General features: G+C 55.0%; 1 protein-coding gene across 4 annotated transcripts; it reads left to right on the top strand.

Annotated features, from left to right (window-relative positions):
* On the top strand, nucleotides 1-26,266 carry UBE2G2 (ubiquitin conjugating enzyme E2 G2). 4 transcript variants are annotated; one of them, XM_072970252.1, is made up of 6 exons: nucleotides 1-365; nucleotides 11,337-11,372; nucleotides 11,468-11,513; nucleotides 20,529-20,647; nucleotides 23,046-23,170; nucleotides 25,600-26,266. In XM_072970252.1, the coding sequence occupies exons 1-6, from the start codon at nucleotides 323-325 to the stop codon at nucleotides 25,900-25,902; spliced, it is 672 nt and encodes a 223-aa protein (XP_072826353.1). In that variant the 5' UTR covers nucleotides 1-322; the 3' UTR covers nucleotides 25,903-26,266. The 4 variants fall into 4 exon arrangements, with proteins under 4 accessions (XP_072826353.1, XP_072826364.1, XP_072826369.1 ...); XM_072970263.1 differs by having other exon boundaries at nucleotides 5-365; nucleotides 23,046-23,186; nucleotides 25,600-25,851; XM_072970258.1 differs by lacking the exon at nucleotides 1-365 and adding an exon at nucleotides 522-636.
* Nucleotides 26,267-27,879: the final 1,613 nt, after the last annotated feature.

Here is a 27,879-nt window from a genome sequence, read left to right as displayed (position 1 = left end):
GCGCCCGCTGCTCCGGGATCTTCTGGACAGTCCCCTACAGGAATTCGGACCCCTGGAAGCGGCCTTAACCCCGCAAAGCGGCTTAGGGCCGCGGCGGAGCACGGGGACCGGGACGCGGGGACCGGGACGCAGGACCCGGCACCAGAGCCGCCCCGCCCGCGCGCGCCGCTCCCCGGCGCGACCTCCCGCGCGCACGCGCCCCGCGCCCCGCGCCCCGGAAGGGCTTCTGTGCCCCGGCGGCGACCCGGAAGCGGCCGCGGCGTCAGGCGGGAGGGACGAGCGCTGAGGAGGCGAGGCGAACGGCGCAGCTGTTTCCCGGACGATGGCGGGGACGGCGCTCAAGAGGCTGATGGCCGAGTACAAACGTGAGTTCGGGGCCCCGGTGGCCCCCGCGCGGCCGAGCGCGGCCCGTCTGTGCGCGCTCCGGGCGGCTCTGTCCGCTCCCGGCCGCGAGCCCGGGCCGCGGCGGCGGGGCGAGCCTGGACGGTCGCGCTGGGTCCCGAGCGCAGCCTCGCGGACGCGCGGGGGGCCAAGGGGAGGGCCCCCAGGGGCCCGGAGGCGTCGCAGCCGAGCAGCAGGAGAGGGAGCGCGCTGTGAGGAGCTCGGGGCGAAAGGTCGGGCCCGGCGTCCTCTTCGGTGAGCGGGCAGGGCTTCGCGGCGCCGGCTGCTTTCGCAGCCAGCGGGATTCCCTCACTGGGGAAGGCGGAGGGAGAGGCGCGCCGAAGCCTCCCGCTGGGCTCCCGGGACGGTTGCGGGGAGAAGGCGGGCTGCCCTCGCGTTGGGCGCGCTCTGCCGAGCGGGGCACACGGGGTGGGGGCCCGCCTGCGCGTGCTAGCGGCCTGACCCTCCGCGCCGTTCCCGCGGGGAGGGTCAGGCGCAGCCGGGAATCTGGCGGGTAGCTGTACGTAGTGTTGGCTGGTTTTGTCGTCAGTATCCTGATGACACCCTCGAAAGCTTGAACACAAAGTAAAGTAATAAATGTAGCAAAGTTCCTTGGGAAGGAACACGTGCACCTCAGTTTCCTAAACCACATTGGTGGCCGTGTTGCTGTCTGGCTTGAGCAGACCGGTGTCGCAAAGGCAGGCTCATTAAAATGAACGTTTCAGTAACACGCATCATCCAGTGTCTCTAAAGGAGGGGCGTGGATTGAAGGAGGGCTTAAGGGGCAGAGTTGGGAGAGATGGTTCCCTCCCAGCACAGGCTCGGATGTTGGGGGGCTGTTGCCTCTGTCTCCTCGTGGGACGCCTGGCTGGGGGTCAGATGCCCGGAAACCTGTGCCATTTCCTGCCCTCCTGGTCTGCATTTCAGTGTCTGTCTCAGTCTGTTTAGCCCTGTTTCGAGACTGCGAGCAGGTATTCTTTTCTCATTTCTGTAGCACAGGACTCTTGGAACCCCTGCTTAGGGAATTAAATTTAGGTGGCTGTTTCTGTCCAGTCTTGGCATTGTTCAGCTTGTAGTTCCTAATACTTTCCCCCTTATTGTACTTAACAAAAACCTCATCCAGTAGTTCTACCATATTGTCAATTTGTGGTGATAAAAAAACATAAATAGCCGTTGACTTCCGAAGTTGTATCACATAAGTGTACTGTGTGTGTTTTTATGTGTAAGTATATGACGTTTTGGAGTATGTGTGGCAGACAGAGCTGTGCAGGTGTCTCCCTAAGGCCCCCGTGCCCTGGCTGCTGGGTCAGACTCTAACCGTGGCCCTGGTGTGCGGGGGCCTTGGAGAGTCGTTCACAGGTCACACGTGCTGAGGTTAGGACAGGAGAGTGTCCTGGACTGTCGGGGTGGAACTCCGTGCTCACGTCAGGCCCCCACACAGAAGAGGAGGCGGGAGAGGAGGTCGGGAGATCCGCAGGGTGAGAAGGCCTCCACCCGCCTGGACTGCTGGGCCGGGAGCTGGGGATACGGTGGCCTCTCGAACCTGAGAGTGACCCCTGGCTGACAGCAGTGAGGTATCCAGAACCTCTGTTCTACAGCCGCAGGGAACAGGATTCTGCCAGACACCTTAATGAGCTCGGGGCAGCAGCCCTGCCAACACCTTGACTACTGCCTTGGGAGACTCTAAGCAGAGAACCGTCTGGCCTGCACCGTGTCCAGCCTTCTGACACACAGAAACCATGAGCTCATCAGTGGGTGTTGTTTTCAGCCACTGAGTTTGCGGTAATTGTCACATTACCGTAGAACGTGGATACGGTGCGTTAAAGAGGGGAGTTTTGTTGTTGGTAGTAACATGATAAAGTTCCTCTTAGTGAGTCTTCCGTGCCTTAGCGTCTGGTTTGGCCTCCTGCCACGTTTTAGGCGGCACTAGCAGTGGGAAGGTAGGTTTTAAAGAAACGGCTTCTGTGCGGAATGGGCTTAGGTAGATGTGTGTGGGGCTCAGGCTCACTGTCTTGTATTTGAGAAGAGTCAGAGCAGCAGACACAGGTGGCAAGACCTTAGAAATGATTCTGTTCAGGCCTCTGGTTTTACAAATTTTACAGGAAATTGCATAACAGACAAAATGATTTGCCCGGGTTCTTAACAACCGAAAAAAAAGGAGAGACGGGAAAAGAACCAAGATGCCCTAGACTGATACCTCTCCATGATGTTTTATCTTCGTGCGTCATCTGGCCTTTGCTGGGAGTGTCAGAGATGGACCTAGGGACTGGTTTCCAGGGCGGCCCTGGCAAAGCAGCACAATGTAGGGGGCTTAACACAGCGGAGACTTGCTCTCTCCCGGCTCTGGAGGCTGCCAAGTCCCACATCAAGGTGCCGGCAGGGCCTCGTTCCCCCCGAAGGCTCTAGGAAGAATCTCTCCTCGCCTCTGCTGGCTCCTGGCGGTTGCTGGCGGTCCATGGTGTTCCGTGGCTCGTGACAGCCTAACTCCAGTTTCTGCCCCTGTGTTCGCGTGGCCATCTTTCCCCTTAGCAAAGACACCAGCCGTTGGTTGAGGGCCTATCCTAATCCAGTGTGCCCTCCTTGTAACTTGATTACATCTGCGCAGTCCCTGTTTCCAGATGAGGTCACATTCATTCACAGTTTCTAGGGGACACTATTAAACTGAGTAATAGCAACTCCAAACTTCCGCTTCTAAAACTGAGCCCCTGTGCTCCTGCCCCATTGTGGCCCCGCAGTCTCCCCCTCTCAGTTGGTGGCAGCCTCATTCTTCTGGTTGTTTGGGCTCAAAACAGATTCATCCTTGAAGTCTCACTTTCTCTTTTGTATCTGTTGTTTGGACTTTATCCAGAGTCCCACACTGTCCTGAGCTGCTACCTCTGACCTGTGGCTATGGCACCGCCCTCACGGTGGTCTGCTTCTGCCCTGCCCGCAGCACAGCAGCACCTCAGATCCTGTCCCAGTGCCCAGAAGTCCTCGCGTTGACAGCTCAGGCTCTGCTTCTTCTGGCCCTTCTGCCTCTCTGACCTCGCCTCGTTCCCCAGCCCAGCGCGGCTCTCCAGCCCTAGTGGCGCCGTTGTTGGCACACTCCCCTCTCTCCGAGCATCAGCTCTCCGTTTCACTGGTGTCATCATTACTCTTGCCCTGCTGCCCAGAGACGCCTTCTCTGCACCACCAGTCTCAGCCGGTCCTTCCCGCTACTGTCTTCCTTCCCTGTAATTAATCCCTCTCAGCTTTCTAAAGCATCTTTTATTGTGAAGTATGTCATATATGTAAAGGCTGTAAAAGGTGTATGTTCAGATGGAACAGTAAAATGAACGTCTGTGCCTGTGACCCTGCTTACCAAGCAGAACTCTAGCCGTGGCTGAGACCTCTCGGTGCCCCTTCCCACCCCCGCCGGGGTCACCGCCACTCAGTGCCGTGTGCGTTGTTCTTTCCCTTTTCCTCATAGTTCTACCCCTCAGTATATCCTAAACAACGTGTTACTTACTTTCGCCCGTTTTTATATTGAGTGGAGATGGAATTGCACAGTGTGTACTCTACAAGTTGAATCTTTGCTAAGTGCTGTTTCTGCGATTCATTTATGCTGAAGCATACAGCTGTGTTCTTTTCACTGCTGGGTAGTATCTCACTTTGTGAATAAGCCCAAATTTACCCTTTACATTGCTGCCGGGTATGTGGGCTATTTCCAGTGTTGGAGGATCATGCACGTAGGTTGCCGTGGACATTGTGGTGTGCCTGTGCACGGTGTAGACCTGGATGTAACGCGGTCCTGGAGCGTGCTCACGTCGGCTTTGTGGGTGGTTCCCCATGTGCATGTTCTGCACTGGTCACTTTCCGTGTTCACTGACCCCTTGGTCCCATGCAGGTCTGTTTCCACCCACCCGATGGGTGTGACGTGGCTCCTTGTGGTTTTAATTTGTAGATCATGATTAGTGAATGAAGCTGAGCGTTGTGTCATGTTAATAGATGACTTGTGTTTTTCCCTTTGTGAAATGTCTGTTCGTGTCTTTTAACAGATTTTCGTAGTGTGGTTTCTCTCTCTTTCTGATTTGTAGGAGTTCTTTGTAAGTTCCCTGTCCCTTTTTATGTTCCTAATTCTTTGTTGGTTGTATGTGTTACGAGTATTTTATCCCTGTTTGTGCTTTCTCTTCTCAGCCTTCGTGGTGTCTTGTTCCAGCCACCTTTCTTTAAAAAAGGCAGTTGTATTGGGGTACAGTTGACATACAGGAAGCTGATGTATTTAAAGAGTACATTTGATGAGTTCTGTGAAGCCGTCACCACAGTCAGGATGATGTGTGGAATCCCCACCCTCCTAGGTCTCCTGCCTCTTTGTAATCCAGCTCTGCCTTCTCTCTCCTGCACCCCCAGGTCCCAGGCGGTGACTGATCTGCCTTCTGTCACTCACCGTGGTTGTTTTGACTTTCCTTTCGTCAGACTTCTCTCACTCAGCATGGGTGAATCTCGCAGGAGCCAGGTTGTTGACTGCGTCCGCGGTCCACCCCTCTCACTGCAGAGGAGAGTCCGCTGTGTGGCCAGACCACGGCTTGTTACTGCACTCACCTGCTGGTGGACCTTCGGGTATTACAGATAAACCTGCCATGAGCATTTGGGCACCTGTCCTGCTGTGGACATCTGTTTTCATTTCTTTTGGGTAAACAGCTGGGTCTCATGTGAACTGTATGTTTGATTTTTAAAGCAACAGCCAAGCTTTTCCCAACCAGCTGTGTGTTAGGAGTTCCAGCAGCCCCACTGCCTTGCTTGACACCTGCTATGGTCAGTTTAAAACTTTTTAGCCATTCTGTTGGGTGTGTAGTGGTATCTCATTGTGGCTTTACCTCACATTTTCCTGATGACCAGAGATGTCACGTATCAGCCCATGGTTTGTACGCCATCCAAACACCTTTTTTGTTGATGTTCCTTGAGTCTTTTGCTTACTTTTTACTGGGTGTATTGTTTCCTCATTAAGTTGTAGGAGTTCTTTATATAATGCCGGTACAAGTTATATGTTGGATATTTTGTAAATAGTTTCTCTTAGACTCTGGCTCGCCTTTTTAGAAAACAGCTGGCGCACTGCTGCCCTGTGGCTCAGCGTGCACTGTGAGCTGCTTCCCTCTGCTGGGTGAACGTGTGCCCCTTGCACCGCAGCTCCTGTGGCCTGTCTTGTCATTTTCATAACACTGCCTTTAAAAGAGCAGGTTTTAAGCATTTCTGTGACGTCCAGTTGATTGACTTAAAATATTTCTTGCTTTCTGTGTTATGTTTAAGAAATCATTGCCTAACATAAGATCACTAAGGTTTTCCCCGTGATTTCTTTATACCGTGAGCGCCTACGTTTTGATCTGTGGTCCACGTCAAGGGACATTTTGTATATGGTATGGGGAAAAGGTCAAGGTTTACTTGGAGCTGGTTTGCAGATAGCTGTCCAGTTGTTCGAGCGCTGTGTCAGCCTGCCTGGGGGCTGTAACTGAGAGCCGCGGGCCGGGGCTTGCATCACAGAGGTTCCTTTCTCACAGTCCGAGGTCCAGATGTGGCAAGGCTGGTCCCTTCGAGGCCCCGCTCCTGGGCATGTGGACAGCTGTCTCCTCCCTGTGTCCCTGCCTGGTTGTCCCTCCATGCGTGTCTGTGTCCTGATCTTCTTATAAGGACACCAGTCAAATTGGATTGGGGTCCACCCCATGACCACATTTACCTTTAATCGCCTCCTCAGAGACCTTCGTTAGAAGCTCGTCTCCGCTTTACTCTTCTCACCTGCCGCGCCCTGGAGCTGGTGCGGTGCCAGCACCCGGCGTAGTCGTCATCCCTCTTCGCAGCCGCAGGTGTTCTGTCAGTAGACGTGTCATAATTTGACTGGTCTCCTGTTGATAGAGATTTGGGGCTGTTCCCAGCTTTTTGCTATTACAGAATGTCCTGAGACGCATAGCTTTATGCACGTGTCTTCTCTTATTTTTACCAATGTACCTGTGGGTTAGATTCCGAGAAATAGGACTGCTGGGTCAAAGCATGTATTTTTATTTCATTTTGTGTGGTGTCTATTTTTTAAGCCACTATTTAAAACAATGTTTTTTTAAAATTCAAATTAACATTCTCAAGGAATCAGTGGCAAAGAATGGTCTTTGCAAATTTCTGATAGTGAGATCTTGCTTCTGTTTTTGAGGTTGTTTTTATTATTAAATCTGAAGCTTTATGGGTGTGTGTGTGTGCATGTGCATGTGTTGACAACAAAAAACAAAACAAGGAAGCAGAATGTAGTCCTGAAGTTTCCCTCTGCCTGGAGAACCCGAGCACTGTGACCCCTTGTTGACCAGTAGATGGCGCTGTTGACTAAGGACGCAGGTGGGAGGGCGGCGCCCTGCTCCAGCTGCAGGGTTCAGACTCCAGCTGCAGGGTTTAGACTTTGCTTCTCCCAAAGGGAGGCTGTGGGGGAGGGCAGTCCCCAGGGGAGCCCCACTGAGGAAGAGGAAGGCCGGCCCTCTGGTCCAAGCTCCTCCTCGAGGCTCCGGGCCCCTCTCCCACTAACGGTGTGCCCCCCCCCGCCCCCTTTATCAGCTTGCAGTTCATCTGCCCCCATCTGTGTGAGGCTCTTTCTCACGATAAGGTGATAAGTCCTGGGGAGTGTCATGGACACATGGTGACTCTGGCTAATAATGCTGTGTTGTATGTTTGACGTTTGCCAAGAGAATAGATCTTGAAAGTTCTCATCTCAAAAAAGTTCCGTAGCTGTCTGTGGTGGTGGTGAGGCCGAGTAGACTTCCTGCTGTGGTGACTCCACAGCAGATACAGCGTGGCATCGCTGTGTGGCACCTGGAGTTAGCATGCGGTTACGTGTCAGTTATGCCTCAGCTAAGAGAAGGCCCACCTCCGTACCACCTGCATGGCAAGGCCTCTCCTGATGACCTGGCCAGCCTCTCTGTCACTTCGCCCTGGTCCTCGCTGCGCCCAGCAGCACCTGGAATGCTCCATTTACGTGTCTCCTTGTTTACTGCCTGTCTGCCTCCGCTGGGACTTAAGTGCACTGAGGGCAGGACCGTGTCTCTCAGTCATCACGACCTCCCCGCTGGCTGGAGTAGGTCTTGGCAGAGAAGAAGCAGAAGTGATATTTGCTAGCTGGTACGTGGTTAGTGGTTGGCCACTTCTGGACATTTTGGCCACCCAAAATGGTCGCCCCGTTGCCCTGTGTCTTGTAGAGCCCCTCGGAGCTTCAGATACCACCAAGAAGCACATGGAAGGGGAAGACAGCACCCTGGAGCTGAGTGACTCTGTGATTAGAATTGTAACCGTGCACTTTTCAGCACATAACATTATATAGCAAGACAGAGACACACGGCAGACTTTTAAACCACCGGTTGGAACAGTGTTTCATGATGGCGGGAGGATATTTAAACTGTCCTTTGTCCTGTAAGGTTTATACTCCCTGAGACCTCTCATCAGTGGTGGCTTCTCCTTGCTCCTGCTTAGGCTGCTGTCCTTGGTCACAGTCCGTTCTCAGTCTCTCTTGGGAGAGTGCCCAGTGTTACAGTGTAAAGCTCCTTAATCACATGCAGTGACATTTCACCTGCTATTTCCCCATATTTTCCCGGAGGTTGATTCATATGAGGATCGTTATAATTTGTTGTAAGTTTATCTGCACAAAAGCATGTTGATTGCTACCGAGACTCTGAAGCTAGTCTTCTAAGTCATGACATCAGCATTAAAAAAAAAATTCTTAGACATATCTCTTGGTGCACGTGTGCACATATTTCTATGAGTTTGTGCTCCGGCGGGGAGTTTCTGGGTCGTAGTAGACAAGAGCAACCTCATTTCTAAAGTGGTTGTGCAGTTTACCCTCCTCCTCCTCTGTTTCTGTGGCTCCTCATCTGTGTGGACACTCCTTGCGGTCACCTTCTCAGCTCTGATTACTGGGTTATCCTGGCAGGGGTGGAGCTCTGACTGTGGTGGTAGCTTGCATTTCCCCATGATTAATGAGGTTGAACACCGTGTCGTATGTTTACTGGCCACTTAGATGTCCTTTGTGTGTGTGAAGGGCCTGTTCAGGCCTTGTGCTTGGCTTTCTTCTGGGCTGTCTGTTTGTTCTTAGTGATCTGGGAGGCCTCCTTCAGGAGCTGAGACGGCCCTTTGCCGGCTGTATGTGTCACAGGCGTCTTCTCCTCTCCGGGGCTTTGTTTCGCTTGGGTTGATGTTCACCAGTGGAATTGCTGGGTCTCAGGGTAAGCGTATGTTTAAACTGTTTTCGTTAGAAGTGGTCCAACTGTTTACCAAAGGGGAACGAGACCGTTTGCATCTCCCGTGGTGCATGAGAGATCCGGTTGTTAACTCAGCAACTCTTGATACTATCGGTCTTTTTAATTTTAGCTCTTCTGTGCCGGCTAGTACAGACATTTTACTGAGAAGGTGCACAGCCATGCCTGTCAGTGGCTGTGGCTTCCGTTTCCGGACAACTCAGGGTGCTGAGCACCTTTTCATGTGCTCATTTGCCCCCGTGTCTGCTCTGCTGGTGGGTCTGCTCGTTCTTCTGCCGGGATTAGAACACCTCGCTTCTCCTGTGTTTCCCCTTCACTCCCCCACTCACAGCACTTCTGCCACCAGGCATGTGGGCTTTGTCCCCACACCAAGCAGTTCTTGGACACCAGCTGGGTGTCCTACAGTTTAACGACCTACCTGGAAATCACGGGCGGAGGGCCCAGTCCCACAAGACTCCCCCCGCACCCAGCCTGGAGGTGCCCACTGCAAGTCCGGGTTGTCACCTCTGCTTCTGACTGACGGGCTGTAAATTGGAGGTCCCCACAGCCCCTCCTCAGGTTCGGTTAATTTGCCAGAGCAGCTCCCAGCACTCAGGGATCCTTTACTTACTGGGTTACCAGTTTGTTACAAAGGAGCTGACGTAGGAACAGCCAGATGGAAGAGGTGTGGGGGGGCGGGTGTGGGGAAAGGCGCCGAGCTTCCTGGCTCTGGGGCACTGCCCTCCCAGCCCCTCCACGTGCTCACCAGCCCCCAAGCTCCCCGATCCTTATGCTGTGGGGATGTTATGGAGGCTTCCTTTGTAGGCGTGACCCACTGTTAACCCCAGTTCCAGGCCCCTCACTACCTTGGGGGCTGGGGGTGAGGCTGAACCCGAACTGTGGCCTGGTCTTACCCCCCCCTTCTGCCCCGAGTCCCCCCGGAGCCACCTCATTAGGACAAAAGACCCTCCTACTGCGCCTGCCCTTGTGAATTTACGAGGGATTTAGGAGCTCTGCTGGGACCTGGGGCAGAGACCTGTGTATGTGTTTTCTGTTATGTCGCCTGCCCCTTCTCCCTGTTTTCTCACGCGCTTTGATTTTGTGTGCAGGGAAAAGGCTTTATATTTTGTTCTTAAAGATTAGCGTCGTCTGTGGGCAGGCGGCCCTTCTCCTCCGTTCTGGGTGCTGCTGCCCTCCTCGCGGGCTGACAGCCCGCTCCGGGCGCGCTCCCTTCTCTCCCCCGGTCTGCCGTGTGCGGTGCCGTCGCCTGGCTGGCTGTAGCTTTGTCGGAAGCCTTGATGGCCCGTGGGTGCAGTTCTCCATCTACTCCTTTTGAAGAGTGTCCTGGCTGTTCTTGGCCGTTTGCATTTTCACAGATGTTTTAGGACTAATTACCTTGTAAAATTCCAGGAAAACCTGCTGGGATTTTGGCTGAGGTTGCACTTGGTTTCAGCATGAGGAGGTTTCAGCGTGAGGAGGATGGGTAACTTTGCAATACTGAGTTCTTTAATCTGTGTGATAAAATCTCCACTTATTAAGGTCTTTTAATACTACGTGTTAATAATTTCTGTTCTGTAACGGGTCTTGTACATCTGTGAAGCACTTGTTTCTACACATTACCCGTTGTAATGGTTGTCTTCCCTAGGTTTCCTCTTCTCACTTGCTGTGTGTAGAAATACAACTCAGTTCTGTTTGCTGACCCTGTATTCAGCAGCTTCGGCAGACTTTTTCTCATAATTTACCTCTAGATTCTTCTGGACTCTCCGTGTCGGTACGCACAGCATCTGAGGACAGTGACGGCTCTGTTTCCTCTTTTCCAGTCCTTACGCCTTGTGTTTGTTTGGCAGGGACTGTTAATGGTATGTCTGTCTGGTTTTGTCGCGCTCCTCACTATTCTAGTAGCATCCTGGCGTGGCACTCGGCCCAGACGGGAGGCACTGGCCGTCTGGCCCCGTGGTCCTGCGTGGCTGCCCGTCTCGCCCGCGTCCCCTTCCATCTCCCGTCATCCACTTTCCAGTCCGTCCACATGCGTGGTTTCACGCTGGGGCCTCCTGTGTGCACAGTGAGGAGGCCGAGGGTGGGAGTCACATTCCTCAGCAGCAGCTCCCAGGCGGCAGAGCTGGGCCTCCAGGCTTTGAGCAACTTCTCACCTTCTTAAATTGCCAACAGACGCTGCTGCCGACTGGTTTTCTCCTGTTTCTGCTCCCGGTGTTGGTCTGATACCCTGTGGGGCCTCACGCCTGGGGGCCCACAGGTTTTGTAGCCTGTAGTCGGAGGTCGACAGCCAGCCTGTAGACCACTTGATGAGCTTGAGGATACCAGGCTTTTTAAACCTCAGTGCTATTCACAGCTCTAGTTTATCACCTTCAGAAAGATTTGTTCCAACTTTCGCAATGACAGAAAGTCCATTTCAGTTAGGAAATAATATATTGTGATTGATTTATGAGCTTTAATCAAAATATCCAGAGGGAGTATTTTGGAAAGACAGTTGACTCTCTTGGATGTTTCTTCATTTGTAAGTGTTTACAGTTCTGAAACTGCTCTGCTGTTATAAAGGACTGCTTACAGAGTCTTGGTCAGAAATGTAACTGGAGCAGGCATTCACTTGGGACAAGCAGCATTTTCATCTGTTAATATGTGTACCATGTAATTGATAGTCTTTGGTATGCTTTACACTTTTTAGTTAAAATGCAACATAATCATTCTTTTTCATAATGGTTTTACTTTTTAATTTTGTAGAATTAACCTTGAACCCTCCGGAAGGAATTGTGGCAGGTAAGTTTGGTGTGGAATTAGCCTCTTTATAATTTGCTTCTGGTTGCCAAAGTTGCCCTCAAAGTTAAAATGTGGAATTCCTTCTTTCCCTGCAGGCCCCATGAACGAAGAGAACTTTTTTGAGTGGGAGGCATTGATCATGTAAGTTCATCCCATGTGCTGTTCGGTTTTAAGCCTTGACTGGAAACTAGGCCTGTGAGTCACCTCCAGCGCAAAAGTGTCCACCGGCAAGAGGCCAGGTGTGCTCTTAGGTTGAGGCTTTCTCTCACCTGCTGATCTGAGAGCAGGAAGCAGCACAGACATCCATCCAGAGCAGTGAGAGTGTTTCCTTGGAGCCGTGAGAAGGGCGAGCGTGAGTATTTGTATTTGTGGTTTCAGGATAATGAAGTCTGGGTGTCGTGTGGCTGGATGTGCTGGGCTAGCCGCCGAGTGGGCTTTGGCTGCAAGAAGTCCTGTGAGCCTGGGGCTCTGACCGTGGGCAGGGGGCCTCAGCATGTGGGTGCCGCCCGGGCCCTGCCCTGCCCACTGTGCGCCTGGCTTCCTCCTCACCTTCCTCTCCCGCTCCTCCCCTCTGCCCCCCCCAGTCTCCTCCCCACTTCCTCCTCCCCCCACTTCCTCCTCCCCCCACTTCCTCCTCCCACACCCCCATGTTGCACTCCTCCTCTGCTGCTGCTCCTTTTCCCCTCTGCCTTGTCTGGCCTTCCCTTGTCCCTGACTCGAGACGTGGCTTAGTTCAAAGGTGAGCAGTGTGGTTCCTGTCCCCATTCCAGAAAGATCTGGACTGGATTTCACGGTATTTCCCTCATGGTGATGTTGCTTGAAAAGAGCCCAGTTGACCCCAGATTCCAGCGTGTTCTTTGGCCCACGACCCAGGCCCTTTGTGTCTCTTCTACTTTAGATGTGCAGTCCTCGGCCATTTTTAGACTCAGTGAATTTGTAACAAAATGTGGGCAGGTGTAATTTAGGAAGTTGGGGTTTATCATCAGTTTTGGTATTCTCGCTAGTAAAATGAGGTCCTTTAATTAGGTAGGAAGTTTTCAGGTTGGATTTCGTTGATGGAGAGGTACCCTGGGGGAGCCTAGAGGGAGTGTGACTTTGCTGGAGCAAGCATGAACTCTGGTTTGAGGCGGTAATGTTGACATCGTCAGACTTTCTTCGTTTGCCTGCTGCTTACATCACATTTAGTCTGAGAAACAAGTTGCTGCTGAATGTTGTCTGTGGGTTAGATTAATACATGGAAGTTGATGTGAAAATGAAATTTTTTGAAAAGCAAATTATTTAAAAAATCATCAATAAATGCAGTCCGGAGAAAGGGCATCGAGACTAATGCTTCCCGGTGATCTGAATGCCCTGATTGCTTGGGCCTGCGATGCCTGTCTTTCCTTCGGTGTTTAAATATTTCTGGCAGGAGGATGACTTCGCAGCCTGTATGTGGGTCTAACATGGTATTGTGTCTTCACTCCCCGAAAGCAGTTACGAGTTGGACGGTGAGTCTCCTGGTCAGCAGTGTCCTTGTTTTCATGGAACAGGACATTGTACACTCAGCCCAGCTGCAGCTTTATTTTTAGAGAAACAGGAGATCATGTCATATGAACTTGATTTGTAACCTGTTCTTTTCCTTTATGACGTCATATTCATTCTTTCTGTGTTCGTGCAGACACATAGGCACACCACCAGGGCAGCAAGCCTGGCGGGGGTGCACGGTTGTCGGGGGGCCTCTGTGGGTGCGGAGCGCACGGTCGCCTGACAGTTCTTCCGTCTGTGGCAGTGGTGCCTGAGCACGTCCACGCAGACTTCTTTAGAAGGCCTTACAGGGACGCTTGAGCCTTCCAGGGTGGTTCTTTAAGTGTTTGTGGTTGAGAATCTGTTAGGGTAAAATTACTGATTATAGGTAAAGAGCATAAAATTAAACCAGTATTTTGAAAACCTGTCTTAAAAAGCAATTAGGACTACTTCTAGGTAGACCACTTTTATGTTGAATGAGGCTTTCTGCATTAGTGTGGAATTCCCCTGCTTCAAGATCTGGTGAGTTTGTGGTCTTTGGTCCTGTTCCAGACCCTGGCAGAGCAGGAGGCCGTTCCCAGATGTGCTCAAACACCCATTAAGGAATTAACTGTCCTCCTGCTGGCTCGCTCCCCCTGCTCTTTGGCAGACAGCTGGCTGAGTCCCACTCCATAGCGATGGGTGTTCTTTTCTCTCTCTATTCTTTGATCGTTTCCAGGGTTTCTTCCAGACCCTCGTGTCCCTAAAAGCCATGCCGGCCTCCACCTCTGGGTGCCTGCTGCGGTCGGCCTCTGCAGGCGTGCTCACCTCGGGGCCTCCGTCCTCTCAGCTGTGCAGTGAGGAAAACATCTTTTCCGGTGCTCGAGAGACAAATACAGAGTGCCTGTTATGTGAGGGGATGCAGGCGTGTCCTGGGTGACCCCAGATCTCTACCCTGGAAGAAGAAGATTAGGGACTGGGGTGGGGAACACAGCAAACTAACAGTAGTGACGTTGCCACAGCCTGTTCTCTGATTAAAAGTTGGAAATAAACCTGAGTGACTCCCAGCCGTGCTCACTGTGAAGCCTGAGCGTGTGACCCAGCAGAGGACAGCCGGGCCTTCCAGCCCCCCCGATGGGCAGGCCTCCTGAACTCTGCCTCTCTGACTTTGACTCATTTGGGCCAGAACAGAGGTTCAACGTGGTCTTAGACCCTTGACTTCACCTCTCCCAGCTCTGGGGTGTCTGGCCCGCGTCACCTGTGGGCCTTGGCTGTGGTGTTGGAGGTGGACGTGCCTCTGTCAGGCAGGAAGAGCCTGTGGTGGCAGGACGGCGGTTCAGCCTCAGTGGCTCGAAAAGATGTGAAGTGCCTTGGAGTCTCGCCGCCCGCCTCTGTCCCGCCCCGGCCTTCGTACAGCGGCCGGCGTGGGAACCTCCCTGCCTGCTCCATGGCCAGGCTGCGGTCCCATCTCCAGATCAGGGCCCAGAGGCTGTGGTGAAACGAGAAGGCTCCTCCCCTTCCTGAACGGCTGGGACCCTTGGCTGACCGCACCCCCGCGTTACCGCCAGCGCCTGGGTGAAGCCAGTTCACACCTGCGGGTGCCAGGGCTCCCGGCTCTCGCTTCACCTGGACTGTGTGTGCCTGGCCCGCGCTGGGTGCAGAAGTCATGGTCACCGCCCTTTAGATCAGGCCCCTGGTTTACAGAAGACTGTCTCCTCTCAGCATTGTGCCAAAATAAACCTGAGATACTAAAATAGATGTTTATAATTTGTACTGTATGTTCTCTGACCCAATAGTTCCCACCGTGGGAATTTCTTCATCAGAAGTGTCACAAAGACCTCTGTGTGAGGAGGTTCATTTCAACATTCACTATAGTAATAAAAAAAACCCCAAAAGCATCCTTGTCTGATACAGTCACGGACATCCAGTCGGCAGGATGCCGGCCACACTGCAGCCGTTCCGGCAGAGTCCGTGCGCTGACTGCGTGGACGGGGCCCCCACGTGTTCAGCAAGGCTGCAGCAGACGGTGGGCAGCAGGTCTGGACCAGTGTTGTCACTACGGGTGGCCTCGCCCCGCGGGACATCAGGCTGTGCCTGGAGGTGGTGGTGGTTGTCACGCGGGGGGCGCGCTTCTGCAGGCACCGGCCAGGCGGGCGCTGAGTGCCCTGTGACACCCAGGACGCCCGAGGTGGCAGCAGTGTCGGGGCCAGGACACCCTGAGGTGGCCGGATACGCTTAACAGCTTTACTGAGATGTGACTGACACATCGTAAGTTGTACCTGTATTAAGTGTACGATCAGTAATTCAGCTTTAGAGCATTTATTTCCAAAAGGTCCTCATGCCTGTTTGCGCTCAGTCCCCCTCCCCGCCCTCGGCTGTCCACCTCTTACCTACTGACTCGATCGATTTACCTTTTCTGGACCTTTCCTGCAAGTGGAGTCATCGCTGTCTAGTCCCTTTTTCTCGGAGATGCTGGTGTCAGCGGCTCCTTCCTGTCACAGCCGAGTCACATCCACCGCGGACGGGCCTTCGGCTGCTGCCACACTCACATGCGGGTCGGAGGTGCCCAGTCCTTCCTCCCGGCCGGGCCCGCAGCAGCGGCGCTGCCCCAGCAGTCAGTTCATGTTAACGTTTAGGAAGCTGCCGGACTGTTTTCCAGAAGAGCTCACCGTTGTAGGCTCCCACCGCGCTGTGGAGTTCCCCCCTGCACCTCCCTGCACCTCCCCGGCCCTTCCTGCCCTGCTGGCTGCTGGGTGCTGGGTGCTGACGGCTGTCCTAGTGGGCGCGGGGGTCTCCGTGTGGACTTGTTCCGCGTTTCAGTGCCCGGTGGTGCGGAGCGCCCTTTCCTGGGCTTCTTGGCCATTCTCATGTCTTCTTTGGTGAACTTAAGAACTTTTGCCCATTTTTAAACTGGGTTGTCTTCTTATTCAGCCCTCAAGGTCTTCGTGTATTTTAGATACAAGTCCTTTGTCAGGCAATGTGAGATTTAGATGTTTTCTCCCAGGCTGCAGCTCTCCTGTCCGTCTCCTGACGGGGCACTTTGAAGCTGAGGCGTTTTAATTCCTGTGAAGTGCAGAGCGGCGGTTATTTCCTCGTATGGGTCATGCTTTCGGTGTCACACGACCCCAGGTTACAGAAGTTCTCTCAGACGTTTTCTTTCAGAAGTTTTATATTTATAGCTCTTACATTCAGGTTTTTGGCCCATTTTGGATGATTTGGGGGTGTGGCTTTGGGTAGGGGGCCAACTTTATCCTTCAGCGGGTGGCAGTCCAGTTGTCCCGCACCGTTTGTCGAAGAGAAGATCCTTGCTGCGTTGGGTTACCGTGGCACCTTTGTCAGAATCCGTTGACCCTGACTGTGAGGGTCTGGCCGCGGGCCTGACTTCTGCTCCGGTGCTCTGTCCGTCCTCCCACGAGCACCACACGGTCTCCATCACTCTAGCTCGTAAGTTCTGAAATTGGGAGTGTGGTGTTCTCCCTTTTCAAGATTGCTCTGCCTGTTCTGGGTCCCTTGCCTTCCTGCTGGAATTTGGGGAGCAGCTTGTCAGTTTCTGTGGAGAAGCCAGCTGGGATTTTGAGAGAAGATGCTCTGAGTCTTCAGACCAGTGCGAGGAATACTGGCACCTTAACGATCCTGAGTGCTCCAGTCTGTGCATGTGGAATGTCTCTCCATTTATTTAGGTGTTTTAAAATTCCCCGCAGCAGCGCCATGAGACATTTTTAAAAAATAACCCAGTTTTGTGGGTGCGAGCATGTGAATTCACGCCCACAGAGGCAAGCCTGGGAGAAGAGTGGGGCTTGCCGTGGCTGCGGGGTGACTTGGGAGGGGCAGTCCGCGAGGAGTTCGCCTGCTTTCCTGTGTATACTCGTGTGTTTGAGTCTTCTCTGACCCTCCTACTCATTCTGGGCAAGGTCAGAGTTTATGTCCATCCAGAATGCACTATGAAATTCATATGATTGATGGACTTACTTTGTGCACTTTAAATATAGTTAAAGTGTATTTGATTTGAAGTTTTCAGAAATTTCTGTTGCAGCCAAAATTCGGAGATGACTCTTGGCTCCTTTTGAGCAGATTAAATCCTGAAAATAATCACATGGAAGAAAGCCTGTGTTTGTTGCTTCAGTGATTCCTGACAGAGGCGCCTGTCCTGCCCTCCCCCAGCTCCCAGCGTTGGTTCTTTATGTCCGGGTCCGGGTCGCTGGGGTTGCTTAGCGCGCAACAGAAGAGGAAACGGCAGCAAAACAGCTGCCCGGGTCGTTCCCCGAGACACGGCGCTGAGGCAGGGCTGCTGCCAGCTGGGTGTAGACGTGTAGCCCCGCTGGGACCAGCAGACGCCAGGACACAGGCTGCGGGGGCACTGCCTGGGTGACAGCTCCCTGCGCCCGGCCTGCTTTCCTGCGGTGGGGGCAGCCCCTTCCCGCAGTGTCTGTGCAGCCCGCTGCCGCAGGGGCCGCCTCCGGCAGATGCAGCAGGTGCCGCTTCAGCCTCTTCTTGGGCTGAAGCCGGGCGCCCGGCCCGGGGCTGGGGCGGGCGTACAGCCCTCCGGCGGTGGGGAGACGGGCGTGGGAAGGAGTCGCAGCTGCACTGCGGGCAGAGGGAGCAGGTGGAGCTGGCACCTCTGCTCTGACTCCGTCCCCCGCACGGCTGCCCCGCTGGGTGCTCGCGTGGGCGCTGCAGTGCAAGGGGGGGCACCTGGCCTAGACGGGAAGGGGGTCTGGGGAACCACGCTCCCTTCTTTTCTGTGCTTCAGGTGGTCGTGGCTTTGGAGAGTGGCTGCCCCTCAGTAACCCAGTTCCAGCTGAAGTGCCAGTGAGGGCACTCACGTCCCCATTAGTTAAAGCCTTGTCGCGTGTGTGTTTGAGACGTTCTGTGCACACGCTGGGACAGCTTGGAAAAGAGAACAGCACAGACCAGCTGCCTCCACGCTTGCCGCAGCCAGAGTGACGCGCAGGCTGCAGCCCTGGACCACGCCGCCGGGCAGGCGGCCCCCCTCGCCCCGCGGCGCCCGGCCTGCCTGCCGCCTCCGTCATCACGGAGCGCGGGTGGGAGTGAGGAGCACAGCGCGGCTCCTCTTGCGTTTAACGTTGGAAGACTAAGCAAGCGTGTCTCCACTTTCTGTTGGCTCCGCGATGACTGACTGTTAGTGACGGCATGGTGGCGGCGCCGCGCTGGGCACTGTCCCTCTGGAGGGCGAGCGCTGCTGGGTGGCGGTCGGGCGAGACCAGGGCTGTGACCTCCACACCCCCTTCCCCCGAGGCCCGCACGTCAGCGTGAGCTGTGTGACGCGCGGTTTCTGCGCAGAGTCCAGGTGGTGGTTGAGCTCCACTCAGGTGCTCGCCTCAGAAGATGAGCACACTCACCTCCGAGCTCTGAAGTCACTCAGGCCGTTGCTTTAACCCGTTAAGACAGAAAGTGACCTGCGGCCTCGGAGGAGCTGGGTTTGCTTCTCTCTTCTGATACTCTTCCCTTTTCTTTCTGAAGATTTCGGGCTGAGGCCTTCTTTGGTGGAGGAGAAGGAGGCTGGCCTGGAGCGCGGCAGTGCGACTTGTCCAAAAACAACACCAATTACCACTCTCGTCTTGGTTCAGGAATCTTCTCGACAGCGTTTTCCGTGGCATCAGCAGGTGTGCCGCCCAGCGGGGCCCACCTGGCTGCGAGTCCAGGGCAGCCGGCCCTCTGAACCCCAGTGTCAAACCAGCGGCGAACCAGAGCGTGTGGAAACAGCTTTGACAGTTAAGATGCGGGAGCACTTTAGGAAATGTTTGATCGTGCTTCCAAAGCTACTGGAGGCCCAGTGGGCTTCTTCCTTTTTAATTTTAAAGAAAGCCCTATTATGAGAAACAAAGAACTGTTATCAGAGTATTGAGCAGATTCCTCTTGGCTCAGTCCAGAAACGCGACCCAGACACTCCTTTCTGTTCTGAAGCAGCTGTGCCAGGAGCCCTGGGGCCCGCGCCAGCCCTGCAGCGTGTTAACAGCCTCGCTTTACAGACTGCCTCCGTTTGCCCAGGCTCCTGGGCGTGCCGTTCGAGCTCTTGCCGAACTGACGGGGACCCGGACCGTCGCTTAACCCTTACACCTTCCTCGGAAGGACGCAGGGAGAGCTAACAGGGCGGCTTTTGTCATCTGCCCGGAAGAGCAGGTGAGGGGGGACCACAGACCTCCCCCCAGGTCTGTGCAGACCCTGCCTCAGAGGGAGAGGCTTTGGGGCGTCCACCGTGGGGGGCGGGCGGTTTGCCGCGAGTTGGCCCCGCCCTCCCCTCTGCCCAGGGCTTCGCCCTTCCGGTCTCGGGCCGCATCCCTCCAAGACGAGGTGCTTTCACCCCAGCCTCCCCAGAAACAGCAGGGACAGATTTCAGAGTCAAGGCTTATGTCTTACAAACACTTCTCGCCTTGTTCTTATCTGACCCTCCCCCCACCCCGTGCCGTCCTGGCCCACCTCCAGCGGCTGTCACCACCCCCGGGTTGTCACCACGGGAAAGCAGAGCTGTTTGTACGCCTCCTCTCTGCGGTTTGTGTCTTTGAGCGGCTCCCGTCATGGAGGTCTCGGCCCGTGCGAGTCGCCCTGTCCTGGGGTCATGATGCGTGCAGGGCCTGGCGGAGCAGGGGAGCCGGCGGAGGGGCCGCGCTGTCCGCTCCCGCGGGCAGCGTGGGGGTCTGCTCCTGTCTGCTGGAGTGCTGCGTCTCCCCCGAGTCCTTGCCCCGTGTCAGTGCCTGTAACTCGTGCAGCCGTTCTCCTTTCTTATAAAACTTCGCCTTGGAAAGATGGTCTAAGATTTTTAAGAACTACTCTAAGGTAGATTTATGAATTCAATTTAGAAGTGGAATTTGTAAGGGGTGGAGGAGTTCCTCTCTGTTAATACGCAGGCAGGCGGGGCGGGCTCGCCTTCCTGCCGTGTGTACTGGTCAAGGCAGTGTTAACTTACAGGATAGAATTTTACAGTTTAACAGGACTTTGGAAGCGGTTTGGCCCGTTTCTGCCATTTTCCATGTGAGGAGGATGTCCACCCAGGCAGACAGGCACGTGCGTGTCTGGGGACATTGAGGGCTCAGGTGGCTGTGTCGGCGCAGGACATGGCCCGCGCCCAGGCCACAGGTCCCAGCTTGCAGCCCAGTGCATGTGCACATGCCTGGCCCTTTGCAGCTGGTGTCACCAGTGAGCTCACGTGTGCTCTTTATCTGTTTCTGGAAGGTTACAAAATCACTTCGCACGTGCATTTAAAAATTAAAAATAGCCTTTGACATAACGACTCTTAACCCCTCATTCATTTAATACAGTGGAATCTTGCTCTAACTTGTACCGTGACTTACATCTTTATCCTAAAATGTAATTGTACCAGATAAACAGAAAAATGAAATCCCCAGGGTCTTACAGAGCCGGCGTGAGTTCTCTCCTCTGGTGCCGTTGCTCCGACGTGCTGCTGTCCCACTCTCACCTTTGTTGCCCTAAAACCTGTGTCCGCAGTCGGTCTTTGTGATTTAAACCAGATTGGGAGGGACAGTGAGACGAGACGTTGCTTCCCATTTGGAAGAAAGTACCAATTTGTCGTTACCATTTGGATAATCTTTTCATGTGCATTTGTGAAGCAGTAGAAATTTCCTTAACTCCCTAAAATGTGGTAGATACTGAAAAAAAGCCTTCCTTGCACTCCTGCCAGTGTCCTGTGTCTTCTAGGGGCCCGGAGGACACCTGCTTTGAGTTCGGGGTCTTTCCTGCCATCCTCAGTTTCCCGCTTGATTACCCGTTAAGTCCTCCAAAGATGCGATTTACCTGTGAGATGTTCCACCCCAACAGTAAGTGCCCGGGAGCGGCGCCGGGGGCCCTGGGAGAGGCTGGCGGCGGGGTGGGCGCGTGGACGGCGGTGCAGTGACAGGGGCCGCTGGGCGTGCTCCTCGAACTTCAGCAGGTTAATGATGGTGGTGCTGACATCGTCATTTCAGTCTCGAAGGACAGCTCAGCGTAGATGAAAGAAGCGTGACCCTAAAACTGGACAGCACTTGGCCTGGCTGGGGAGCTCTCAGAAGGGAGCCGGTGGGTCAGAGTCCAGCGTGGTCGCCCCCGCCTCTGTCACAGTGTTGTTTTTAAAGGGGGGAAATTTTAAAGCAACCTAGGTTTTCAGTAGCAGAGAGTTAAGTAACTTGTACTAATCCATGTGTTAGGACACTACACGGATGTTGTAAGTGACCTAGAATAACGTTTAACGGTATGGGATGGTGTCCGTGCTGGAGTGAATGAGAAAAGCAAGTTAAAAGGTTACTGATCAGTAGGCTTTTTTCTTTTTGAAGAAAGTTCATGTGTGAACATATGTAATTGGAAATGTAGCAAAAAATGTTAACAATGGTTATGTTCCAACGGTGGGATGATTTTCTTTCTACTTACAAATCTTGTCTAAGATAAACACGTATGACTTTTAGAAACAGGAATATATGAGGTCCTGTGAATAAATATACTGCGTTTGTCTTGCCAAGTGTCTAGAGCCGGGGATCGGAGTTCCTGAGCGGCAGTGGTTTTTATTGCTTCCTCTTGTAGATGGGGTTGTAGGTAAGAGAATTCACAAGGAAGTATGTTGTATAAAAAGGGAAGAAGTTGCCTTTTACAAAGGATTATTGACACTAATAATCACGATCTTAATGACTGTGGAGAAGAAAAGCAAGTAAGATACACTATTTTATAGAAATGAAATACTTACTTATTTGAAACCGATGCCTTTTCCTGTACTTTTCTACATGGCAAGTCGCTAAAGGCCAGTTTAACCCATGGGTGAATTTACAGAATTTTCTGCGCCCTTGACTTCTCTCTCAGTTCACGGATGAACCGTCTTGGCGCACCCTCCCCTGGTCTGCCCTCGGCTCGGCACCTCCCTGCTTGAAGCCCAGCCGGGCTCCTCCCTCCCCGTGAAGTGTTCAGGGTCGCCTGCCTGGGGAACACGCTCTCCTGCGGGACTTGTGGCCCGAACGCTTTGGAGCATCTCGTTTACTGCTGCTGTTGTCAGTGTAGGTCATTAGCGTCCTCCTCAGAGACCGTTTTGTACTGTTTTCTCTCTTGTCTCAGCGTTAACTCGGTGTGCACGGCAGGTGCTGAGAAACGTTCATGCTTTCAGGAAGTTTGGCGCCGAGCGGCAGGTGTTGAGGTGGAGTGATGCGTGCGTGCGGGTAGTCGTCGAGTTCTGCTCTCTGGTTTGGTGTGTATTTGCATTTTCCAGAATACCGAGTGTAAAAGCATAGTCAGTAGAGCTGACTGAGGAGGTCGGCAAGTTCAAGGGATCAACCATAAAATGCAGCTGTGAAGAGGATTGTGAGCAACTTAAAGGTAGAAATAATAAGACTGTATCAAAGATAAACACGTCCTTTAGAGCAAGCCTGTGACGTGGTGTTAAAGACAAACATGAGTGAGAAGAGCGAGGGGCCAGGCCAGGCACGGAGCTGAGGACCTTCAGGGCTCTTCGCGTTCCTGGGTGCTCACAGAATCCTGAACTCGTGGGTGCAGGTGAAGGAGATGCGTTTATTTAAAATTGGCTGTTATTTTTCATGCTGTAACTTAACGGCCTTGCGGTTTTACAGGTGAGTCTCCCGGGATAGCTGAGCACATGCTAACCTGAGAATCTCCCCAAGCGCGTGTGAGATGCTCGCGGCCTTCCAGCAGGAGGGTCCCCGCGCTGGGCCTTGGACTCAGACCTGTCAGTGGTGGTGACGGGAGGTGGACTGGATAGACTGAGGCACAGCCGACTTCCCGAGACCACAGACGGCCATCTTTCTGCTAGAATACATCACCGAGAAAAATCTTGGTGCCTGTCTTTTTCTCAGTATTTACATAATTCCGGTCACCTTTGTCCTTGCCGTGGGAACATACATTTTACACAGTCCAGTTCAGAGATTTCCTAGTGGAATTAGGAATAGCTAAGAAACTAGTTCTGAGAAGTACTGTGAAAAATCCTGACTATATGAGATACTTTGATGAAATATCTGAGTGCCGGGTGACCTTCATTTATTCCCTTTGGAAATAATACTTTAACAACCCATGTGAAGTGGAATCATCCTGGGTGGCTGGAGCTGTTTCGACCGGCCCAGAGTCCTGAGAGCCAGCGAGCGAGCTGAGCCCCGGGAGCCGGCAAGGCTGCTAGGACCACGTGGGCCGGACGAGCACCCATCCCCAGGCGGCCTGGGCTCACCTGGTGTGCTCTGCCACCCGCAGTCTACCCCGATGGCAGAGTCTGCATCTCCATCCTGCACGCCCCCGGCGACGACCCCATGGGCTACGAGAGCAGCGCCGAGCGGTGGAGCCCCGTGCAGAGCGTGGAGAAGATCCTGCTGTCGGTGGTGAGCATGCTGGCAGGTAACGCCGCCCGGGCCCTCGGGAGCCCTTGCCCAGTACCACGTGTGCCCTCTGGGAGCGCTGCACGGAGGCTGTTTCCTGCTTTCCCCTTCGTGTTACTCGTGTGCGCTTTTCCACGCGTAAGCCTCCTTTTTGTAATTATGGCTTTTGAAGATGCTCTTGTGTTGTGTGTACACACTGTGGGCCGTGGTCAGCCGCGCTCTGGTCCTCGGGCTCCCGTTCATGCAGCAGGCCCTAACGGGGCCCGCTGTGCTGCAGACACGGTGTCCCGGGTGTAAACTCAGTGTGACGCTGACCCCGGGCGTAAGGCCTCACATTCTGAGGGAGGTTGCAGGTACTGTGACACATCCCGGGACCAGGGTGCACGCAGGGGCTCCCAGGCCAGTGCCTGAGGTGGGTTTAGAGCGTGCAGGAGTTAACAGGGAGCGGGGGCAAGGCTTCTGAAGCGGGGCGCTGGCCCTCGTGGCGGGGTGCTGTCGGGGCTTGGGTGTGGCTGGAGTCCGGCGGGGCGGGCGCCCTGAGGAAGTGGGCCTCCCGGAGCCTGCTGCCCGTGGGGGTGTTAGATCATCCGAGCAGCCCCCCGTGCTGGAAGCAGGCTGGCGTGGTCCTGGGCTGAGAGGAAGGGGTTGGGCTGAGGGGACCTGGAAGACGTGGGCTCACTGGTGTGCAGGTGGCTCCTGTGTTCTGACCTGACGGCCTGGTGGTGGGCTGCCGTCTTTGGGGACAGGAATCCAGAGGGAACAGGATTTCGGGACAAGAAGAGTTTGGGGTGTGTGCTGTGCACCCCGGGGGCAGGAGCCGAATCTCCAGGAGCCATTCAGCCGAAGGCTGGTCGTGGAGGTGAGGGCGAGGGGTCATCTCTGGAGGAGACAGTAGGTGACAGGCAGGACAGGGGTAGTGTTGGAAGGGCCTGTGGAAGGAGAGGGCCTTCAAAGGACGCAGGGAGGAGTGGTCTAGAGGTCCCAGGAAAAGGTGCTTCCATGAAGAGGAGGAGCATCGGAAGGAGAGCATTGCGGTCCTGCAGGGAGGCGGTGGGGGGGTGCTGTGACGGCCACCGGCGTCCGCAGACACAGCGGAGCCCGAGCGCCTGGGATGCAGCTGGCACACTGCCCGCGCTCGGCTGGCACGGGAAGGCAGGGTGAGGCGCTGACGCGGCCGTCTCACATGTTGCCCATAAATACTGCTGTTACAAACGTCACAGGCATTTCTGCTGTAAATTCTTTTTTTCAGGTTTTAATGGATTCTGTGCACACTCCTCCCAGAACTCACGTCCCTTGCTCTGCGCTGTTTTCCGGCTCCACGGCCGGCTGCCCCTGGACCGTGCCCTCGGTGCTGGCGCTGCCCCGGGAGGCTGTGGCCGTGGCCCTCCTGACTCTCTGGGCCTGGGGTTTCTGCCGGCAGACACGCGGGTGGGCAGCAGCCGGTCCTGTCCGTACTAGTGGGGCTCTGTGGTTGGGCCCAGCCGGGCAGGGCCTCCTGAGGGCCCCTGCCACCCTGCCTGCTGCTGCCCTCCTCCCCCTTGTAGCTCTTGGTTTGAAAGGAGGCATTCGTGGGTGTTCACGACCTGGCGACCCCCCCGGACGGTGCCTCTCGGAGGGCCTTACGCTGTGTCCTGCGCCTGCCGAGCGCGAGGCTGCGCACGTAGACCTGGTGGGGGAGGGTTTGCCGTGTGCGTGGAAGGAGGGTGGTGACCATGACTGTGGTTGGGTGGAGACCCTGCCCACGGCAGCGCTGGGGGGCGGGTCCGCAGTGTGCGGGCGAGGCTGTGCTCCCTGCCCTGCAGCCTCCTGGCCCTTGCTGACCCCTGAGCACCTCTCTCAGGCTCCGTCCCTTCTGGTCTCCTGCCCTCCCTGCCCACTGGCCTCAGCTGCCCCCGTGTGATTCCCAATACCAGTTATGGAGCGCCCGCTGGCCCCAGCTGGCCCGCCCACGGAGAGCCATCCTAGGGGCAGGTGTCTGCAGGCTAGATGTCCCTGGTGGAGCCCCGCCCTTGCACTGTCCTCGGACAGGTCCACCGGGAAGGGGCTCTGGGACAGAGACGTGGTCTCCAGAGCCCCCCAGGGCGGGAGACAGCGGTGGGTGGGTGGTCTGTGGCTAGCTCTCCCGGGTGGGTGGGAGTGTGTCAGTCATCCTGGTGCTTCCGGAGTGAGACCCAGGTGGCTTGTGTGGGTGCTTCAGACCCGAGGGTGCCGGAACCCTGAGAGGGGGCCTTGCCCGCCTGTCCGCTGACCTCTCTCCCCTTCTCAGGAGGAGGCTCTCGTGCTCAGAGAGCTGATACCCTTCCCCTGGATTCGCAGCTGTCGGTGTTTCTGGTTTGTCTCCAGGAAGATCAGTGATGCTCTCGGGGGTGGAAGGTCTCACCAGGTCCTTCCTTTCTGAGCCCCTTTAAAGTGGACGGTCCCCTCTCTTTCAGAGCCCAACGATGAGAGCGGGGCCAACGTGGACGCCTCTAAAATGTGGCGGGATGACCGGGAGCAGTTTTACAAGGTTGCCAAGCAGATCGTGCAGAAGTCGCTGGGGCTCTGAGCCACGCACTGTGCCCGCACCTGCGTGCACACACACCGCCAGGTGGTTTCCGGTGTCCTCCTCTGGAACGCTTAGTGACAGTGACACTCTGTGCTGGTACCAAAAAAGGCAAGCTTGCAGAACCACAGCATCTATTTTTTTCCCACCTTTCCTACCCCAGACAGGCTTCTCTTCTGAAATTACGACCTGAGGACGGTGACAGCTGGGTGTGGCGAGGCGTGCCAGGAGTGGTGCAGGGAGCCATCACCACCGCCTCTCCCAGCTGTCGCGCCCACACACCCAGCAGTTGGTGGCCTCCCTCCCTCCCACAGTGTGAGGGTGGATGCGCCGGCCCCCTGGGGACTGGAACCAGCAACGTCCTCCCCGAGACCGGGGCCTGTAGCCCCGGCAGAAGGTGGCAGCCGGGATGTGTCTGGGGCCCCCCCTGGTTCCCTGGCCCCCACGAGGGGCATGGAACCCTGTTTCAGTACTTCGTTTTACAAGCGGGTTTTTTTCTTACCATCTAGTCACCTCTTTTCATTTGTTGTGTATTAAAAATACCACATTTAGAAATACTTTGAGGAAATGAACACTTTTTTAAAACGTGGATTAATGAAAAATGGGGTTCACTTAGAAAAGAAGTTTCCCGCTGGTCACAAAGACCGGCGTTTCCCTGCTGGTGTTGGTCAAAGGTGACACTTCTGCTTCTGTCACCGGCACGTCCCCAGAGGTGCGCCCCCAGGGCCGGAGCGTGTGAGACAGATTTTAGTCCAGGTTTCTTCTGGGTCTGCCAGAGTTTTCTTCCAGCCAAAAAACTGGGAAGTTCCGAGCTCTCGTGCGTGGCAGCTGCGGCAGGAACTTCAACAATTGGGACAAAACCGTTCTTCCCAGCTTGGGGTGGGAAGGGAGTCCCCCGTCAGCTCGGAGCACAGAGGCGCGCCGTATCCCGACCTGGACCGCCGCTGCCGCTCGTGGACGTGCGTGGATGTGCGTGGACGCGCGGCGCGCATGCCGGCCCGGGGTGGGGATCTGGGTGCGGTCTGGGCGTCCTCTGGTGTGGGCAGCTCGGCCCCACGCTGGGGTCTGTTACAAGCAATAACAGATGTGTTGCCTGCAGACTCTTAACAGCTTAAATTTCGTAGGAGTTTCTATTTTTGAAGTAAGGGACGGTCTACAAGGCACACAGTGCACTTTGCATTATCCTTCCCCTTTCATAACGCACCCATGGACGGGGTCTGTTCTCCTGAACCCGCTCACGCAGTCTCGGTGTTCAGTGGGACCAACTGGAGGGAGCCCACATCGAGCTTCGGTGGAAACTAGACTCTTCCTCCTCCTCAGACGGGGGATCACCTGAGATTTGAAATTCAGTTCGAGGGCTGGCGTCCGGGAGGGGTGGGAAGGGAGGGGGCTGTGCCTGAATGGTGTCTGCAGGCCTGCTGGATGAGAAGGAGCCCCGCCACAGGGAGGGGAAGCGGTTGGTGGGGCAGGGGTGGCCCCTGCCGCAGCGCGGACCTGAGCATGTCAGCAGGTGGCCTCGGGGGCCCCCAGGAAATCTGTAGACAGAAGAGGGGCAGACTCTTTGCAAAGTAAAGTATTTTTATTCATTAGTATTTATTAAACGGAACAAAAGAGAAAGAACCCCATGGTGTCATTATTCTGTGATGGAGTTTAATTCCTGTTAAAAATAAAGGTATATATTTTCCCCCTATCCTGCACAGTGTTTTTCTTCGCCGCATTTTAATACAATCACGTGGGAACCAGGTGGCCGTGGGGCAGGCCTGAGGCTCCGCAGCAGACTTGCCTTCCCGAGGTGGCAGCTCGGCCTGGGACTCCGCCTCGTTCCCCGCCCCCCCCCCCCCCCCCCGCAACCTCGCCTTCCCGGTTTCCCAGCAGCACCCGGGTAGGATGGACGTCTCCACCGACCTTGGGCCAGAACTCTGCGCTCCCTTCAGCCTGGGTGTGGGCAGCTGACGCCGTCCTGCGGGGAGAAGGCAAGGGGCGCTGAGACCACGCTTCTGTTTCAGAGGTGGTTCTTGCCTCGGCTGCCGACCCGCCCTGGTCTGGGCCGGTCACTGGATGGGAGCACGGAGGCCGAGTCCCCGATCCGCCGTTGCTGCTGCGGTGATGGTCATCGTGGCTTCTCGTGTCGGCCCCGTGACGTCCCGAGCCCGGTGCCCAGGCGGCCCCG

Source organism: Vicugna pacos, chromosome 1 (assembly GCF_048564905.1).
Source record: "Vicugna pacos chromosome 1, VicPac4, whole genome shotgun sequence".
Taxonomy (NCBI): domain Eukaryota; kingdom Metazoa; phylum Chordata; class Mammalia; order Artiodactyla; family Camelidae; genus Vicugna; species Vicugna pacos.
The sequence above is the reverse complement of the archived record's forward strand: the minus strand, read 5'-3'. Positions and strand labels throughout refer to the sequence as shown.